An 18,376-nucleotide genomic window follows, 5' to 3' on the forward strand; every position below is an offset into this window, starting at 1 on the left:
GAACTCCTGTGAACTATTTATTAAACTATGTGGTGCGGTGGTTCACATAGTCACATTACAGCAATCCTGAGTTCGAATCAAATATGGAGTACATTTGCCCCGTGACTCCAAGTACACCGGGTACCGCTCACAGTTTAGAGTCCGTTTGTGTGGTAATGGATAAAGTAAAATATGCACCTACCAGACAGACCTCTGGCCACGTGGCAGCTGGGATAGGCTGCAGCTACAATAATGTTACGTCTAACATTAAAACAGGAACGCTGTAAAAAGAACTAGGACATTGTATCCTGATTTATTTATTTATTTATTATTTGCAACTTCCTAGCATATATTCTCGATTTTATTAACTTTTTTGATTATGATTAATGTTTTTTTAAAGGTTATGTTTTCGAGCTGCTCATCACGCCAGAAATCGCACTCCTTTTTTCTTTTTCCTTTGAAATGAAAGTGAAAGTGTCAAGAGAAACTTTGTGTGGACATCGGACAACAAGGAGTTCGACAGTGGAGAAGAATGAGGGTTTTAATCTTGAGGATTTTTGTTTATTTGTATCTAAGTGCAGGTGAGTTATAGTGCAACACGTTGTCACAGATTAGCTTAGGTCAGTTTGTGCGTGTTAGGTCAACAGTGACTATAGATATTCTAGTCTACCGCATGAATTCCAACGGCTATGCTGTCTGACTGATGTATTCGTGTCATTCAGGTGTGTGGAGTGTCCATCAGATCCAGTGGCTGCCTTGTTACTTCATTGATGAGCGTTTATATTTGAACAAGGACAACCACACTGAGACTCGGGTCATCCCCAGAGAGGCTATACTTCAGTTTGGTCAGAAAGGAGATGCTCCTGTTAACCCAAACGCCATTACTTTCCTGGTCATCAGTGAGTTACTGCAGCCTGCATGAGGAGAAGGCTGAAAAAACAACTACAGTGTGTTAGTGTTTATTTTATTGTCTTCTAGGATCAAAGTTGGATCTGCTGCAGTATGTGGAGGGGGTGGAGGCAGAGCAGCTGAAGTGTGAGCTGCACAGATACAGCACAGAGGGCGGTTACGTCCGCTGGCCTGTCCTCGGTGCCCGGGAGTACAACCACTGGTTTACCTGCATCCTCAGACACAGCAGGGGCCGCTTCACAGTCGCTGGCACCCTTAGACACCCCTCTGACCAGCCTCCCCCAGGGCAGCCAGACTACCACAACTGGTCTGTCATCGCTGACAAAGAGGTACTCACCACCGCAGGTAAACTCACATATGAGGATTCAGTTTTTTTCTTTTGAGCCATACAGACCATCTCCTAGGGGTTTGTTAATTGCCTGCCTGTTGCAGTGGCAGAAGTTCAAGGACAGAGTGCTGAAAAGAAACTGTGTTTGTATCTTGGAGATTAGAGTAGAAATAGAGAGACAGTTATAGTTATATTGACTTGGAATGGTGGATGGCCAAATAATTGTCATGTCATAGATACAGGAAGTGGTTGTCACCTGTTTGAGTAAAGGACACTTGTGTTGTTTGTCACACTTTTTCCACAGTCGCCATGGTCATCAAAACACAGACTCCCTCAGTTAAAGCACGCCTGAAGTCCCAGCAAAAGCTCCACTGCCAGTTTGATGTTGACCACAAGGGTGCAAAGGTCACTGTAGAGTGGCATAGGCACCGCCCTGGTGAGAGGACCAAGCTCTTCAGTTACAACAGGCACACAGGACAGACTGAGGGGAGCGGTGTCGGACTACGTGCCCTTGCGGCTGGAGATGCCTCTTACACCCTCGGCTCCACCACAATGATCAGTGAAGGGACCTACATTTGTTCAGTGTCCGTGTATCCACTGTTCACCAAGGTGGATATATATCTGCAGATTGAAGGTACATAGGATTGGATCATTCCCTAAATGTCTATACTACCAGTCAAAAGTTTGGACACACCTTCTCATTTAATGGTTTTTGTTTATTTTCATGACTATTTACATTGTAGATTCTCACTGAAGGAATCAAAACTATGAATGAACACATATAGAATTATGCAGTAAACAAAAAAGCGTGAAATAACTCAAAACATTTTATATACTTTAGATTCTTTAAAATAGCCACCCTTTGCTTTGATTACTGCTTTGCACACTCATGGCATTCTCTCCATAAGCTTCATGAGGCAGTCACCTGAAATGGTTTTCCAACAGTCTTGAAGGAATTTCCAGAGATGCTGAGCACTCCTTGGCCCTTTTGCCTTCACTCTGTGGTCCATCTCATCCCAACCCAGCTCAGTTGGGTTTAGGTCAGGTGACTGTGGAGGCCAGGCCATCAGGCACAGCACTCCTCACTCTCCTTCTCAGTCAAATAGCCCTTACACAGCCTGGAGGTGTGTTTGGTGTCATTGTCCTGTTGAAAAATAAATGATGGTCCAACTAATAGAAAACCGGATGGGATGGCATGTTGCTACAGGATGCTGTGGGAGCCATGCTGGTTCAGTGTGCCTTCCATTTTGAATAAATCCCCAACATGTCACCAGCAAAGCACCCCCACACCATCACACCTCCTCGCCTGCTTTTCCTTAGTGGTGCTTTCTTAGCAGCTATTTGACCACAAAGGCCTCATTCTCACAGTCTTCACTGAACAGTTCATGTAGAGATGTCTGCTACTGGAAAATCTGTGTGGCATTTATCTGGGCTCTAATCTGAGGTGCTGTTAGCTTGTGATTTCTGAGGCTGGTGACTCAGATGAATTTATCCTTAGCAGCAGAGGTGACTCTTCGTCTTCCTTTTGTGGGGCAGTCCTCATGTGAGCCAGTTTCATTGTAGTGCTTGATGGTTTTTGGGACTGCACTTGGGGATACATTCAAAATTTTAGCAGTTTTCCAGACTGACTGATCTTCAGTTGTTAAAGTAATGATTGACTGTTGTGCTTGCCATAAGAAGCTGTGTCCAAACCTTTGACTGGTACTGTATATGTTGTCAGTACAAACAATGAGAGTAAGAAACCTATTTTTAAATAGCTCTTTATAGCATTTTATTACTTTGACCTTCAGATCAATCTATTGACCTTGAAGGAAATGTAAGAGGTCAAATGTGACATGATATTTGAAATCTTTATATGGTACTTTTTATATGTTGTCAATATACAGCACCCTTTTAAGAATCTCAGTTTTAATGAACTGTTAAATCCATTTGTTGGATTGTTACTCCACTACACTCCACTAAGTGTGGTCAGAAACTTTTTTTTTTTAAATTATTCTGTTAAGTGTGTAACCTGAAATGCATCTTACCAAATTTGACTTCCTAGAATTCTGGAACTCAGACCAAATCTCAACTTTTAAATGTCACCAGTTTTGACCTGAAAGAATATTAAATTAAAACGAGTGAATTAAATAAAACAGCCCAGTTACTATAATAAATGTCTGCTGTTAGGTATTGAAATTACTATTATTATTTATTTTTCTCTCTCCTTTCCTCAGAGTCTCCCCACGTCTCCCTCAATGTTGCAACCACCCTGTTATTGCAGGAGGGCAAGGACTTGATGGTTAAGTGTGAGGCAAATGGCTACTACCCTCGGGATGTGGAGATAATTTGGTACGAGGAGGATCCAGGCACTCCACATCCCAAGCCACTAAACCATAGTGTTCTGTTCAGCCACAAAGTAAATGGGGACATGACCTTCTTGCTGTCAGGTGTCTTCTACCTCCAGGCTGCGCTCAGGGACTCTGGGAAAAAGTTCACATGCAGCGTCTCCCATCAGTCCCTGAAAGTGCCCATAACAAAAAGTTTCACCCTGATTGTGGAAGGTGAGTGTCAGTATAAGATAAGATAAGATAACCTTTATTAGTCCCACACGTGGGAAATTTGTTTTGTCACAGCAGGAAGTGGACAGTGCAAAAGTTATGAGTATAGTATAGTACTAGGAGCTAGCAGCTGGGAGGAGCAGAGCCTGATGTGTGTTCTGTTTCAGAGCCAACAAACTGGATTTTGTACCTCGTTGTGGGCTCTGTTGTGATCCTGCTGTTGTATGTGAAGCGGCGCTACCTGCACTCAGGTGAGTGATACAGAATTCCAGCTAAATCACACCTGAGGAGCACGTGCTTGCTGTTTGGGATCAACTGACATATAAAGCATGTTCAACCCCAATTTTAAAAAAGTTGCAAAGTTGTGTGTAAAATGTAAAGAAAATAATATAAATAACATATATTAGAGAAAATGATATTTATTCTACAGAAAATAGTTATTAATATAGATAAATAAACAGAATCGATGATTTGGAATTTAAAAGAAAATGGAAAACATGTAAAAAGACTAAAGTGACAAAATTTACGGAGAAAAATACTAGACTATTGAATTTGATGACAGCAACATATCAGAAAAAAATGTTGGTGCTGGGCAAGAAAAGTCTGGAAAAGTCTGCAGTACTGAAAAAAAGCGTCAGTAACATGACTGGGTATAAAAAGAGCATCTCAGAGGGGCAGAGCTTCCCAGAAGTGTCTAAGAATTGTTTGACAATTTCAGAATAATGTTCCATAAAATTGCAAACTTTAAATATGTCATAGTTTCCTGTACATAATATCATCAAAAGGTTCAGAGAATGTGTCTAAGGGACAAGGTCAATTTCTTTTTTAAATAGTTGCATTGAAGCATTAAATTTGATAGTTAATCAAATAATATGCCACCTGGCAAATGAAAGGCAACAGACGATAGACAAGGCAGAATATCCAATCAGAATTGGGCCATGCTTTAAAAACAGGGATTCTGTCATGGAAATCAATGCAAAGCTCACGAACGCCTCTACAAGTGAGTGTCTGTGAATACAGGTCACATCCACAAATGCAGGTTGAAGCTCTGTCACACAAAGAAGAATCTAAATATGAACTTCTGTTAACCCAGAGCTTCCCAAAGTGTGGGGCCCGCCTCCTAGAGGGGAGCGCGGAGCCATTGCAAGGGGGGAGAAATATGAAATATGAAAAGGGGAAAATAAAACCCAAAACACTTGGAAACTGCTAGCACAGGGCGCCCACACAAACGCAAAGCAGGAGATGAAGCATCGCATTGCTGAATATATTTCCAAACCAACTTCATTCTAAGCCAAAGACTTACCCGTGTAGGTGTGGACGTATCGTAAAGGAGTTAGTCGTTTATTTTATTACTACCTGTAATTTATTGCAGATTACTTTTATTTGCTTAATTGTTTACTAAATGTTTGAGGTGTGAAATAAACCGCAATGGAACAAAATATGGGTGTGTGTGGTTGGAGGATGGCGGGGATGGGAGGGCAACATTTGTCTTGTAAAACAAAGGGGGGCCTAGCAAAAAAAGTTTGGGAACCACTGTGTTAACCAAAGCTTATGAAAAATGGACTGAAGCTAAAGGAAAAAAGATGTTCTGTGGTCAGATGAATCAAAATGAGAAAGTCATGAACCAAGGTTCACACTCAGTAGGGACCTAAAGGCAGACTTGATACAAAATTCACAGGAACTATGTACAGATTTATTTCTTTAACATAAATGATCAGGAACAACCAGGGGAACGAGAATATAACTCAAGTCGAGGAAACCGGGAACTGAAATGCCCTGAGAATCCGTGATGGGGACTGTGGGAAGCTGCAACAGAAAGGGAACAATTACTTGTGTGCAGGAAAACAGAGAGTTAAAACTAAACCAGATTAAGAATGCTGTGGGCTACAATCAGAGTCAATATTCAATACTTGAATAAACACAGAGGTTAAGAGAGCCAAGTTAACTAAGAGTGAATAAAGGACTGGCGTGGAGCAGCCATCCACGGTAAGTGAAATAGTTTTGGAGTAATTGCCAGGGATGGAAAACAGGTGCAATACTGATGGCCCAACCCAAGGGCGTGGCCACCGAGGCAACCTGAACGCTCCCCGGCTAGTGTTCCCATTGACCATGACAGAGAAATTCTTTTTGGAAAAAACAAGTTCCCAGACTTGTTATCAGGGAAGTTCAAAAGCCTGCATCTCTGATAGATTAGAGGTGCATTAGTGTTTATGGAGTTGCCACCTTCCAGGCAGTTCTGGGACTACAGGTGCAGCAGGTGGTGCTTTTCTATTTGTGCTCTATCCTTTTATCTTTGATATTTTCTCCTATTTTCTCCCACTTGCTTTTTTTTTCTCCTGCCTGTTAGCTTAGAAATGGTCATATTACACTGTAATAACTGAAATAACACTAATAGAAATGAATACAGAAACGAATACAGAAACACACAAAATGGAGGAGCATATAGAGATTTTATGGCGCTCATCTTGGAAAAGCGAAATATGTTTGGCACAACATGGGAGTCAGCTAATAATTCGGATTACAAAAGCTGCGAGGCAGGACAGGTTTAATGGGGGGAAAAGTTGTTTTTCTGATCTAGTTCCCTTCTGGGTTTTTAGTCTATTTTGTATCCATTTAGTTTGTTATGTGTTCCTGCCTCTGTTGTATTCTTGTATCAGACCTAATCTCATTTCGGTATTGTGGCACTTGCTCCTTGTGTTAGTTTACTGATAATTGTGTAGTGTTTCTAGTTTGAGGCCTTAGTTTTACTTCTCTGGGCTCTGTTCTGGGTTATTAGGTTGTGTTCCTTTCCTCTTTGTAATTCCATGTTGAGGTACTTCATGTTGTATGTTAGGCGTTGTTTGTCTCCTGTGCTTGTGTATGGTTTAAAGCCTGTGGTGTCATCATTCCTGATTTTTTTATTTTTTTTCCTATATGTCCCAGCCTTATCAGTTCACTCCCGAATCCTGATTTCTGCATTTGGGTTTGATACACTCAATACACAGCTCTACACCATAGAGTTACTGCCATCAAATTCCGTCCACCCATTCTCTTACATTTATCCTTATCAGGGTTGCAGGGTATCTGGAGCCTATCCTCAGTCCAAAGACATACAGTTATTGGGGTTGAGTTAAGTGGTAATTCTAAATTACCCATGAAAGGTTGTATGTCTCTCTGTGTTAGCCCTGTGACAGACAGGCAGCCTGTCCGGGGTGTACCCCGCCTCTCACCTTGCAGTAGGTGTGACAGACTCCAGCCCCCTGGGACCCTCACAATAAATAAGCCATTAAAATCAAAATGGATTATTTGTGTTTCTTTAAATTTTCCATTTTATCAGTTTTAACATTTGATATGTTTTCAATGTTTGTGAATAAGATATGGGATCATGAGATGTGTAAAGCATTATATTCTGCTTTTATTCAGATTTCATACACTGTCCCAGCTCTTTTGGGACTTGTTGTATCACATGTGAGATGCTGAAGTTCTTTAAAGTAATTATTGTTTTTTTTCCCTCCACAGTGTGGAGAAAGTTGGTGCAGGTAAGGTGATATAAAAACAAAAAAGGGAATGGCAAGCACCTTGAGATGACTGTTGTTTTGGTGTTGTACAAATAAAATGGAATTGAATTGAAAGGAAGAGGTTGTGGCCACAGACTGAATAAGAGAGGTGAACTGCTAAACGAGTCTTCCTTCAGAGTCTTCACAGATACATCGACGGACTGAGGGCTGGTGAACTCCTGCATTCCATGTGTGACAGTGAGGCAGTGCATTACAACTCTGCTTAAAATGATGGGTTACCAGCTAGTGAACTGGTTGACTTGAACAAGTGTTGTATTTTATTTTATTTTTCTTTGTTAAAATTCATGGTAAACATTACAGTTTTGTTTGGGTCATTAAATTTCAGGGCTTTTTAAGAGAGGCCCTTTTTTTAGTTTGCAAAAGGGCAAAAGTTTGATGGCTTCTTTTTTATCAGGTATGAAGAGTTCGTCATGTTTTATTAATTTAGATATCAGTGATTGAGACATCCAATGTAAGTCAATCACAAGTCTGTTGGCAAATAGTTTTCTGAAGTACTAACAAATAAGTAGTTACTTTTTATTACAGTTTATGCTCCACAGATTACTCTTTTGGATTCAGGATGTTATCCTGTATACTCAGGACTCTTTCAAAGATTATGTGAATCAGAGCTGAAAACTGAGGATCTGAATTCAGTGATCCTGATGATGGCTTCAAAGAAATATACAGGGACATACCAGCTCACAGCTATTTTAGAACAGATGGTCAGTTGTAATAACACTGGACTGATGTCAGATTGTACTGATGGAAGCCTATTTAATTCAAGAGCATGGATATATTGTATTCTTATATTTTTGTAGTGCATTTGATGATGTCAGACATCTTTTTCAAATGAAAACTTTGCACTACTTTGGATTTGGAAAGAAGCTTGAACACGCAATCCATAAACTCCAAATTCAGTTGCATTTATACCAAATGCATCAACATTTTTAACCACATTTATTTTCTTTGTTTAACAAAATTTGTTTACTAAATTAAAATTGCATTATCTATATCTTAAATCACTTTGAGACATTGGAAAAGAGAATGCTGCATAGGTTAAACTGGACAAACCATCCTTCTGAGATGAGATAAAAACTTATCCCACTGCCTTCAAGATGGATGGATAAAGAAGACATTGTGTACTCCGAGACTTCTCCTGGACTCAGACAGCTCTGCATAGCAGCAATTGACTTTTGTGATGATAAATGTACAAAAGGTTTTTAGAAGCATTCAGTTGCAGAAAGTCTAATCTTCTTTTATTTTGAAGGAATTTGAGGCTGAGGAGGTTCATGTAACAAGGAGTAAGCATATTTCACTTCCTCTTCCTCCCAAAGGGAAAGAAGAGAAATTCAAAATTGTAAATGAATTTACCAACAAAATAATCATTCAGGCTTTAGTTGGTTTTACTTGGATATGACCACCTGAGTATTCTGTGAAGATGATATAGAAAGTGTGGATTGTCTGCTTTTTCCACACTGGCTTTCTGGAATCACAGGAGGAGTTGGTTACAGTCCAACAGGATTCAATAAAACAGTATGGAATATGTTTTGGGGCTTTGGTATCAGGACTCTTTTTTTCTTTAGGAACTTTTTTTTAATGCTTATGCTTTTTTCATGTTAATTAATATTTTTAATATTTATTGTATTTGATATGTCTCTTGATATGTCTCCTAAACACTCAGCCTTTGTATAATTTATTTTTGTTTGGTGGATAAGCGCCTCATCTGTTCGTATTGCTATTGTTCATTAATAAAATTGGGTGGAAAAGTTCTCTTGTACGACGTGTGTTGAATTTCAGGACTTCTCTCTATTGATCTGGTATTTTCATGCGGTCAGTTTTCACAGCGACACTTCAGGACAACAAAGGTACTGCAAGTTTAATACAGTTAAAAAACAAAAAAGACACCCCCCACCAAAAAAAAACAAAAGACAAAAACAAAACTATTCGCCGTGAATTTACAATAGATCTTTGTGGGAAAACGAATCGGTAAAAATCCAGCTTTTATGTAGCTTTTACAGCACAGACAGTAGTTTACACAGGACACACAGTCATCCTCATAATGACTGACAATAAAATAATTAGGACACCTGTACAGGCTATCCGGGGAAATTAACGCAATTTAACAGCAAATATTCTAGATTTTTTCTTTTTTGTTATTTTCTTCTGTGAGCAGCTCGTTATCCTGTTCTGCACAGCATTCACCCCTGCAGAGTGAAAGTGAAAGTATCCCGACAAACTTCCTGTGACAATCGCGCAGCAAGGGGTATGACCGTGGAGGGCACCGGGGAAGAATCATGAGTTTAATATTCACGATATTTATTTACTGGTCTCTAAGTGCAGGTGAGTTATTGTCACAGATTACAGCTTGTGTGTAGGTCAGCAACAAGTATCGGCACTACAGGCTACCACATGAACTTAACACTGTTTGATCTTCTATGCCCGTGTGTGTCATTCAGGTGTGTGGAGTGTCCATCAGATCCTGTGGCTGCCCTGCTACTTCATTGATGAGCGTGTGTTTTTGAATAAGGACAACCACACAGAGACTCAGCTCATCCACAGAGAGGCTATACTTCAGTTTGGTCAGAAAGGAGATGCTCCTGTTAACCCAAACGCCATCACTTTCCTGATCACCAGTGAGTTACTGCAGCCTGCATGAGGAGAAGGCTGAAAACAACATGAACAACAACAACAACAACAACAACAACAGTGTGTTAGAGTTTATTTTATTGTCTTCTAGGATCAAAGTTGGATCTGCTGCAGTATGTGGAGGGGGTGGAGGCAGAGCAGCTGAAGTGTGAGCTGCACAGATACAGCACAGAGGGCGGTTACGTCCGCTGGCCTGTCCTCGGTGCCCATGAGTACAACCACTGGTTTACCTGCATCCTCAGACACAGTAGGGGCCTCTTCACCATCACCAGCTTCCTCAGGCGCCCCTTCGACCAGCCTCCCCCAGGACGGCCAGACTACCACAAATGGCCCCCCATCCCTAACAGAGAGGTACTCACCACCACAGGTAAACTGAACATATGAGGATTTCAGACTAAAACTGAATATATTTGTCTTAAAAGTTTGTTTTTTGTTGGAGTTATGACTAGTCGTTAGTATTGCTGTGCCAGACCCCATAAAGGAAGAAAATATAAATATTATGGGAACAAACTTTGACTGAAGGAAAATAAAACAATTAACTTGATTACAAATGACTAACCATCCATTAAAACAAATAATAAAATGTTCATAAAATAATTAAAATAATGAAATAATAAAAATGTACTTAATTCTTCTCATAAAATACATTGATTTGGTCAGTCTGATTAATAATTAAATGAAGAACTACAATCAAAGTTAGACATCAGCAGTCTCACCCGATGACATATTTACATATCTACAAAATGTATTACACCAGCACATAACCTAGAAATATTAGTATTTGTTTGAGAGAGAGTGCGTCCCAGAACAAATGTGTATTTGTCCTATAAGATGTGGTTGAATGCATCATTAATGACAACAAAGAGCATCTGTGGCAGGTGCTTTGGATTTCCTCAACGTGTGCAGGAATTTTTAAGCTAATTAAAGATAAGAAAGTGTTATCATGTGGAACAATGGTACTGAGTTAATGAGGAAGATTGCATGCATGTAACAGGAACCTGTGTCTGTGTAACTAATATCAGCCAGTTGGTGTTAATGATTACATGGATGAGACAAATAAACACATGTACACAGATAAGAGGTAAGGATCCTTGTGTTAAGCTATATGCACAGTAGGCTGTACCCAGGTGGTTTGTTAACTGAGTGGTATATGTACCCAGCTAACCAGGAATCTTCAGCCGTAATGGCCTAGAATTAGGGATTGCCAGAGGTGTCACATTTCAGATTTAAGAAATGTTGCACCACTTAGGGTTCATCTTCAACTTTCAATACACAAATGAAATATGGCCTTTCCCATGGCTCCTACACTGTTATTGGACACTTGTATTGAGAAATGTGCTTAACAACTCGCATGTGTTCATGTTTGTCACACTTTTCCACAGTCGCCATGGTCATCAAAACACAGACTCCCTCAGTTAAAGCACGCCTGAAGTTCCAGCAAAAGCTCCACTGCCAGTTTGATGTCGACCACAAAGGTGCAAAGGTCACTGTGGAGTGGCACAAGCAGCACCACGGTGAGAGGACCAAGCTCTTCAGTTACAACAGGCGCACAGGACAGACCCAAGGAAGTGGTGTTGGACTACGTGCCTTTGCAGCCGGAGATGCCTCCTACACCCTCGCCTCCACCATGATAAGCAGTGAAGGGACCTACATTTGTTCAGTGTCCGTGAATCCACTATTCGGCAGGGTGGATATAAATCTGCAGATTGAAGGTGAGGAAAACAGTCAGAGAGTTCATAGGCCATGGACAAAAGTACTAATACTAAATTGTGCTTATATGCTTTCAACCACATTTACTGATGGAGTTTAAGGTGGACTGTGAAAAAGCTGTTTGTGATGTGTACAGCATAGTGTGACAACCATAAATACTCTTATTATTACTGTTTAAAGTTTGCTGGAGATGTTTACTGCTATCAGGAGCAACGTCAAAAATATGTGGTAGAACCAGTCCGTCGCTGTTTCCTGTTGCATGCCTGCTGTCACTCACTCTGCTGTTCACGCCCACTTTTCAGCATTATCAGCATAGCGTCATCGCCATCAGGCTACATGCTGTTGGAGGGCTGCACATGAACATGTCTGCAAAACCATGTCTCCTGAATAGGACAAAATAGCGTGTAAAAGTATCTTTGTAAATGCTGACAAAAAAATTTTTTTACTTTTTTTTTTTTATTCAGTCTTTTTTTTCTTTTTTTTTAAAAAAAAGCAAATCAGGCTCTTAAAGTGTTCATTCTCATCTTATGTGATAAAAGTCGTATGGTGTGGATGTGTTTTTTAGAACTTAGAAATATAGAAAGTCAGCAGAAAAGCCACTGTTCGTTTCAGCTTTTAAAGTAATGTTTTTTGCTTTCCTCAGAGCCTCCCCATGTCTCCCTCAATGTGGGACCCAGTCTCTCACTAGTGGAGGGTAACAAGAGGAAGATTGTGTGTGGGGCAAACAGCTACTACCCTCGGGATGTGGAGATAATTTGGTACGAGCAGGATCCAGTCATGTTGGACGCTCCACATCCCAGGTCACTGGAGAATGTCTTCCTTTCCTACCACAAAGAAAATCGGGACATGACCTTCTCGTTGTCGGGCTTCTTCTACCTCCAGGCTTCGCTCAGGGACTCTGGGAAAAGGTTCACATGCAGCGTTTCCCATCAGTCCCTGAAAGTGCCCATCACAAAGAGCTTCACCCTGATTGTGGAAGGTGAGTCTCAGTGTAATACTAGGAGCTAGCATCTGGGAGGAGCAGAGCTTGATGTGTGTTCTGTTTCAGAGCCAACAAACTGGATGTTGTACCTCGCTGTGGGCTCTGTTATGATCCTGCTGTTGTATGTGAAGCGGCGCTACCTGCACTCAGGTGAGTGATACAGACCTGCTGCTACATCAAAACACACACACAAGGAAAGAATACAGTCACACGAGCTTGCTGTTTTGGAGTCACTGACATGAAAGCATGTAATATGAAGATCATTATGACATAACTCGTTGATGTTCTAGAGGGTAATTGTCATTTTTCTTCACAGCATGGAGAACGTTAGCGGGTAAGGCGATATAAAAACAAACAAACTGGAGGACTGGGATCAGAGCGAGAGGATGTGGCCCCATTCTCAACACACAAGGCTGGCTGGCAAACTGTCCTTTCTGGGGTCCCCATAGAAACACCAGTGAAAGGTAGATTTGTGTCGATGTGTAAACTCCTGCATGTATGAATGTAAAACAGTGCAATAACATTAAAACTACTGAAGATTACGGGTTAGCAGCTGCTGAGCCAGTGGATTCAGGAGCCAGGACTGATTCTTCTGATGCACGAGACACTTTTTGGACTAAACACTGGGGAGACAAGGTTCTATATAGAGCTGAATAAAAACAGAATATTGGAAACTGAATGTCAGTTTACTAAATGAAGATTACTGTAAAATTAATAAATATAATAAGGATGCTGAAAAGAATGAATCCATAAATAAAATATGCACTACCTTTACTATAAGCTTTTATTTAAACACTCAGGTGAAAAATAAACCAAGTAAGATGATGTTTGGAGAGCGCGGGCAATTCTAGGTTTAAACCTTTTTTTTGGGGGGGGGGGGGTTCAGCTCCCAGTCATGCATGCAGTGCCTTTATTTATTAGTAATGGAACATGCTGTTTGCAAATGTCATCAACCTTTTTCACACTTGCAAACCTTAACTCATTTTGATTAACATCACAATGTCACCTTCAAAAGGAAATGAGTTCCTCTAAGAATAATTCAGAGTGAATTGTGAGAGATTTCAATCTAATCCACCCATTTTAGCATGGATCCAAACTGAGGCAAAGGCTCAGTCATTAAAGAGGCACTATTTCAGTTTCTTAATCACATAGAGCCAGCTCACTGAGTCACCAAGCACTTAAAGTAGCATTACATAGTATAAACAATGGAAAATCCCTGCATAGACCTTGTACATGAAGCAAACTTGTAATAGAGTTGTTTTATATGTTTTTGAATTCATACAAATGCTCCCTTTGTTATGCAGACTCAGCACAAAGCATCATGTACCCTAATTTCACGAGTGGAGAACAGATTTGTAGTCTGTTCCCTCTGACTCTGTGTGTCTCTCTCCATATTCCTGGAATTGTATTTTTTGGAAAATGATAAAAATATAATCTTATAATTACTATAACAGCAGGTTGGTGTTCCAAATAATCAACAACAGTACAACCCACTACTTAGATACGTGAAATCATCATTAATAAATGTGGGTAAAAAATGAAGCTACAGCTTTATAATTTTTGGTGAATGTGACTACATGTCCACTCTTACCTGTTTCTTTTTGCTCTCTCTCTTTGCTGTCTTCACCCTACTCCCTCTCTATCCTCCTCTCTCTCAGTCTTTGTGCCATCACCCAAATGTTAAATGTTGCAGTGAATAAAAGATAAACTGATCCATATCAGTTTATAGCAATATTCAAACTGAATACAGGTTGCTGCTGACATACATAGATAACAACATTCTGACTTGCTGCCACCTGGATCTGGAGCTGTACAGTAAACAAACACTGAAGCCCAATTTGACCAGAATAGGAATAGAAATTTGTAACAAACTATTAATAGTAAAGTTCATCAGCTCCTTGGCTGGCAACTCGCAATATCCCAGCACACTAGTGGATTAAAGGTTAAAATTAGCTACATCAGCTAATGCTTTTGACCCTATATAGCATGCTTGAGCACACCCAAAAAGAGTCTAAACTTGCCTATCATGATGTTATGATGGTATGTCCAAGAGCAGCCTGTATTCAGAGTTCATGATCCCTTTATATTAAAAATCACAAGAAAAAATTAAGCTGAGCAGATGAGAAGAATTCCTCATATTTTATCAGTTTTAGAAAAGACAACAAAATTCAGTCACAGGTTTATTGGTAACTGCAAAGATTTGAAAGAAGAGTCGAAAGAGAAGCACTCTCACTAATGGAGGGTAACAAGAGGAAGCACTCACGTTTTTTACTCCAGAGTGTTCCCACATAGCAGACAGGTCTGGCCCGGATCTGGTGTCTAGCTGCCACTGCTGGCTGACTTCTGGCATGGTAAGTGGTATGTCATCCAGATATGGGCCAGGCCTGGCATAGGTGGCACTGTCTATGTGATGGCATGCCACATCTGGCCCGATTACGGTTTGGTTTATGTGGCCCAGGCTCATTGAAAACAGGTCTGGCCTGGATCCGGCATCAAGTTGGCACTTCTGACTGACTGGTGTCATGGCAGGGTGTATGTCAACCAGATGTGGGCCAGGCCTGGCAATGATGGCACTATTTATGTTCCTCTTTTCCTATTTTAGTTAGAAGACCCAAATGCCATGTTACAATACTATACTGCAATGGTAGCCAACGTTTCAAATGCAGGTTTGACAGGTTTGTGAGTGTACATTTTATCTCATGTTTCGCACTGGGTGGCTATAGCTCAGGAGGTAGAGTAGGTCACCTACTGATCGGAAGGTTAGTGGTTCAATCCCTGGCTCCTCCAGTCTGCATGTCAAGAGTGTGAATGTGTATGAATGTAGTTAGGAAGCACTCAGTTTAGAGAAAGTGGGTGAATGTGGCATGTTGTATAGAACACTTTGAGTAATCTGGGAGAGTAGAAAAGTGCTTTGTAAGAATCAGTCCATTCACTGTCTGAACAGAGTTTCGTCATGTTATTTTTGCACTATTATGTTCCGGCACATGTTGTTATTACATGGCTTGATTAAGGTACACATTAGGCTGACATCTGGGGCCAGAGCTGAAACTGTTCTGGGCCAGCACAGGGCCCCAGCAGTATGTCTGCAACTGGCCTTGTGCTGGCCCATGTGTGGGCCACCTCTGGCAAACCAGATCTGGGCCACCAAAGGGCCGTCATTCTTTGCAGTATGTGGGCCATGTGTAAGCACATTGTGTGAGCCAGATCCGGGCCATACCAATTTTGCTATGTGGGTTACTCCTCACCTTACTCTTTTGGAGATGCTGACATGTTCTTTGATTAGCTTCAGAATGTTGTGCTTTGGTCCTTAAACCTGGATACTGGTTGAAAGAACCTCACAGCCCATTGTTCATTCAGTGGGCTAGTTTCAGTCATTGTGCAAGTGTACTGTTTATAAGAATGTGGAAACCTGCAGTCAGCTAAGACTGAAGAAGTCACTTGGATGAGCAACGAAACGTTTCTCCCACTGAAAACGCCACGCCAAAGACATTCTGTCTAATTTATTAAGAAATTATTTTAACAAATAAACCTTTCTTGTTTAAATATGTTATGGTGTGTTCTCCCTTTGATTGGGACGTCTTGGTGTTTTTTTTATTAAGACAAATAAAATATACACTGTACATAATAATGTACAACACAATGTTATAATAGATTTAGAGTATTGTTGTGCTGTGGGAGCTCCTCCGCATGATTATGTAATTAAGGTACGTTTATATATATAATATACTACTACTTATATAATTATAACCATCACTATATGTATAGTGTATTTCTTTCTACATTTTAGACCAGTGGACCAAATAGGTTGTGAACTGGCTTTTATTTAGGAGTAGGTAGGTCCTCTCTTCCTCGATGGCTCCATGACTCTCATTATGTTGTACACTAGTTCACTCTCTCGCGCACAAATCGCCACCAAAACACAGCACAAGCCCTGCCAGTGATTCAGTTCCTTACAAACCATTGAATTAGGTACTGAAGCAGCGACATGCCGAATGAAGCTTCAGATGTCATTGATCATACGACTCTGTTCAGACACAGGCACAGTGTTTCTGAAGCAGTGTGTTGATTTTTGTGACACATGCGCTGTCTGGATGAGGCTATTTGAATAACCAGGTTATTCATTGTTATCTTTTATTCTTTTATATTCTTTTATGAAGTTTTAAGTAGTATCACTTGATTAAAACATTTATTCAATACATTACACATATAGTTTCAGTTGTGTACGTGCTGGCCTTCTGTCTGGTGGAAAGGTTACAAGATTTAGCTGGTGAGGTGAGAGGTGAAACTGAGTGCATTTCAGGTCGACACAAACACACACACACTTAGAATCCCTCAAAATATGTTGCTTGTGACTGCAAAATTGTGCCTGCAAAAGAACAGTTTGTTGCAGAATGTGTGCCTGATGTTCCAGACGATAAGCGAGCCTCCGGCAGCGACAGGAAGACACCTGGGATGGAGACGAGGCGATGTTGTTTTTTCAAACTGTGTTAAAAGTCATTGTGGTTTTGAAACTTATGCATGTATTGTATCTGCTTGACGCATGAGGGGGCGTCATAAAGGTAAACCCTAATGGTATAAAACAGCTGCTTGTGTATTGTTAGGGAGAGATTGATGCTGTCTGCGTACAGTGTTCATCTCCCACACGTGTGTTCATTAAAATCATCGTTTGACCAACCCTCCTGTATCCCTTCTCAATATTTGAACCCTTAACAATACTTAGGAATTTTCATTCCCATACCTTTGGACCACTTGTTTGAGAAAAATTCTAATAAAATAATTCAACGTATCAGCAATGATTGAGAGCAGTGGTCTATTCTCCTGTCCCGAATGAGCTGAGTTGAATGTTCTGCCCAGACTATTCTATTTATTTTACAGATGATACCAGTTGAAAATCCAAACGACAATGCTTGATAAGCTGGACAAAATAACTTCTAACTTCATATGGGATAAACAGCAGCGTAGAATTAGACTCAAGACCCTGCAGTTGTTTAAGATAAGGGGGGGTATTAATGTTCCTAATTTTAAACATTACTACTGGGCTGCACAAATAAAACCTTTGCTGACATGGCTGCCAAGTGATATTCATACTTGCTGGCTCAATATAGAAAATAGAAAATATCCTGAACCAATGGAAACACTTCCTTTTCTAGATAGTCTCGTAAAATAAATGGCAATCTGGAGAAAAAAAATACATTAGAGTTTTGGAACAAAATTCAGTCAGCACTGGGACCACAAAAGTATCATTCATCACTATCAAGCATTGGATCTATGAAACCCTTTTCCCTGTCCACTTTTTAAATGCAGTATTTGGATACTGCATTTAAAAGTGGGCATATAATGGACTGAAATGTGAACATCAACTATTGGAACAAGGGAACTTTAAGACATTTGAACATCTGAAGAATGAATTTAATCTCCCCAGGACAGATTTCTATAGACACCTACAACTAAGGTCCTTTTTGACAACACTCGAGAGCTAGGGAAACATTGCCAACCCCACACCAATTGAAGAATTTCTAAAAAAAAAACAACAACAACCCAAAAAACAGATGGGAAACAGAGACAAGACTACTACTATTAGTCAAACCTATGACGCATTTGCATCAATGATTAAGCATAATTCCCTGAGGATGAGGGGAAGGTGGAAAGCAGAAATAAATGAAAAATACCTGATGATATCAAGTGGGAAATATGTACTAAAGCACACCAGACCACTAATTCAAACAGATGGAGAGAGTTTAAATGG

The 18,376-nt window shown here is 40.3% G+C and overlaps 2 protein-coding genes across 2 annotated transcripts; both read left to right on the top strand.

Moving 5' to 3' along the window:
- The first annotated feature begins 207 nt into the window (after positions 1-207).
- LOC146693328 (tapasin-related protein-like) lies at positions 208-7,367 on the top strand. Its single transcript, XM_085479126.1, has 7 exons — positions 208-560; positions 702-878; positions 958-1,233; positions 1,521-1,850; positions 3,433-3,759; positions 3,924-4,007; positions 7,255-7,367. Exons 1-7 carry the CDS (start codon positions 512-514, stop codon positions 7,281-7,283), a joined length of 1,272 nt encoding a protein of 423 aa, XP_085335252.1. The 5' UTR covers positions 208-511; the 3' UTR covers positions 7,284-7,367.
- A 2,173-nt stretch (positions 7,368-9,540) lies between these two features.
- Positions 9,541-17,305, top strand: LOC146693329 (tapasin-related protein-like). Its single transcript, XM_085479125.1, has 7 exons — positions 9,541-9,632; positions 9,749-9,925; positions 10,030-10,305; positions 11,321-11,650; positions 12,292-12,627; positions 12,697-12,780; positions 12,947-17,305. Exons 1-7 carry the CDS (start codon positions 9,587-9,589, stop codon positions 12,976-12,978), a joined length of 1,281 nt encoding a protein of 426 aa, XP_085335251.1. The 5' UTR covers positions 9,541-9,586; the 3' UTR covers positions 12,979-17,305.
- Positions 17,306-18,376: the final 1,071 nt, after the last annotated feature.

Source organism: Copadichromis virginalis, linkage group LG14 (assembly GCF_057382275.1).
Source record: "Copadichromis virginalis isolate Kocher_CV1m ecotype Utaka linkage group LG14, C_Virginalis_male_GT1.1, whole genome shotgun sequence".
Taxonomy (NCBI): Eukaryota; Metazoa; Chordata; class Actinopteri; order Cichliformes; family Cichlidae; genus Copadichromis; species Copadichromis virginalis.

Coding starts and splice junctions, on each gene's coding strand:
- LOC146693328 (XM_085479126.1), top strand. CDS start 512: ATGAGGGTTTTAATCTTGAGGATTTTTGTTTATTTGTATCTAAGTGCA. Junction 879..957: donor CATTACTTTCCTGGTCATCA/GTGAGTTACTGC, acceptor ATTGTCTTCTAG/GATCAAAGTTGGATCTGCTG. Junction 1,234..1,520: donor AGAGGTACTCACCACCGCAG/GTAAACTCACAT, acceptor CTTTTTCCACAG/TCGCCATGGTCATCAAAACA.
- LOC146693329 (XM_085479125.1), top strand. CDS start 9,587: ATGAGTTTAATATTCACGATATTTATTTACTGGTCTCTAAGTGCAG. Junction 11,651..12,291: donor TATAAATCTGCAGATTGAAG/GTGAGGAAAACA, acceptor TGCTTTCCTCAG/AGCCTCCCCATGTCTCCCTC. Junction 12,628..12,696: donor CTTCACCCTGATTGTGGAAG/GTGAGTCTCAGT, acceptor GTTCTGTTTCAG/AGCCAACAAACTGGATGTTG.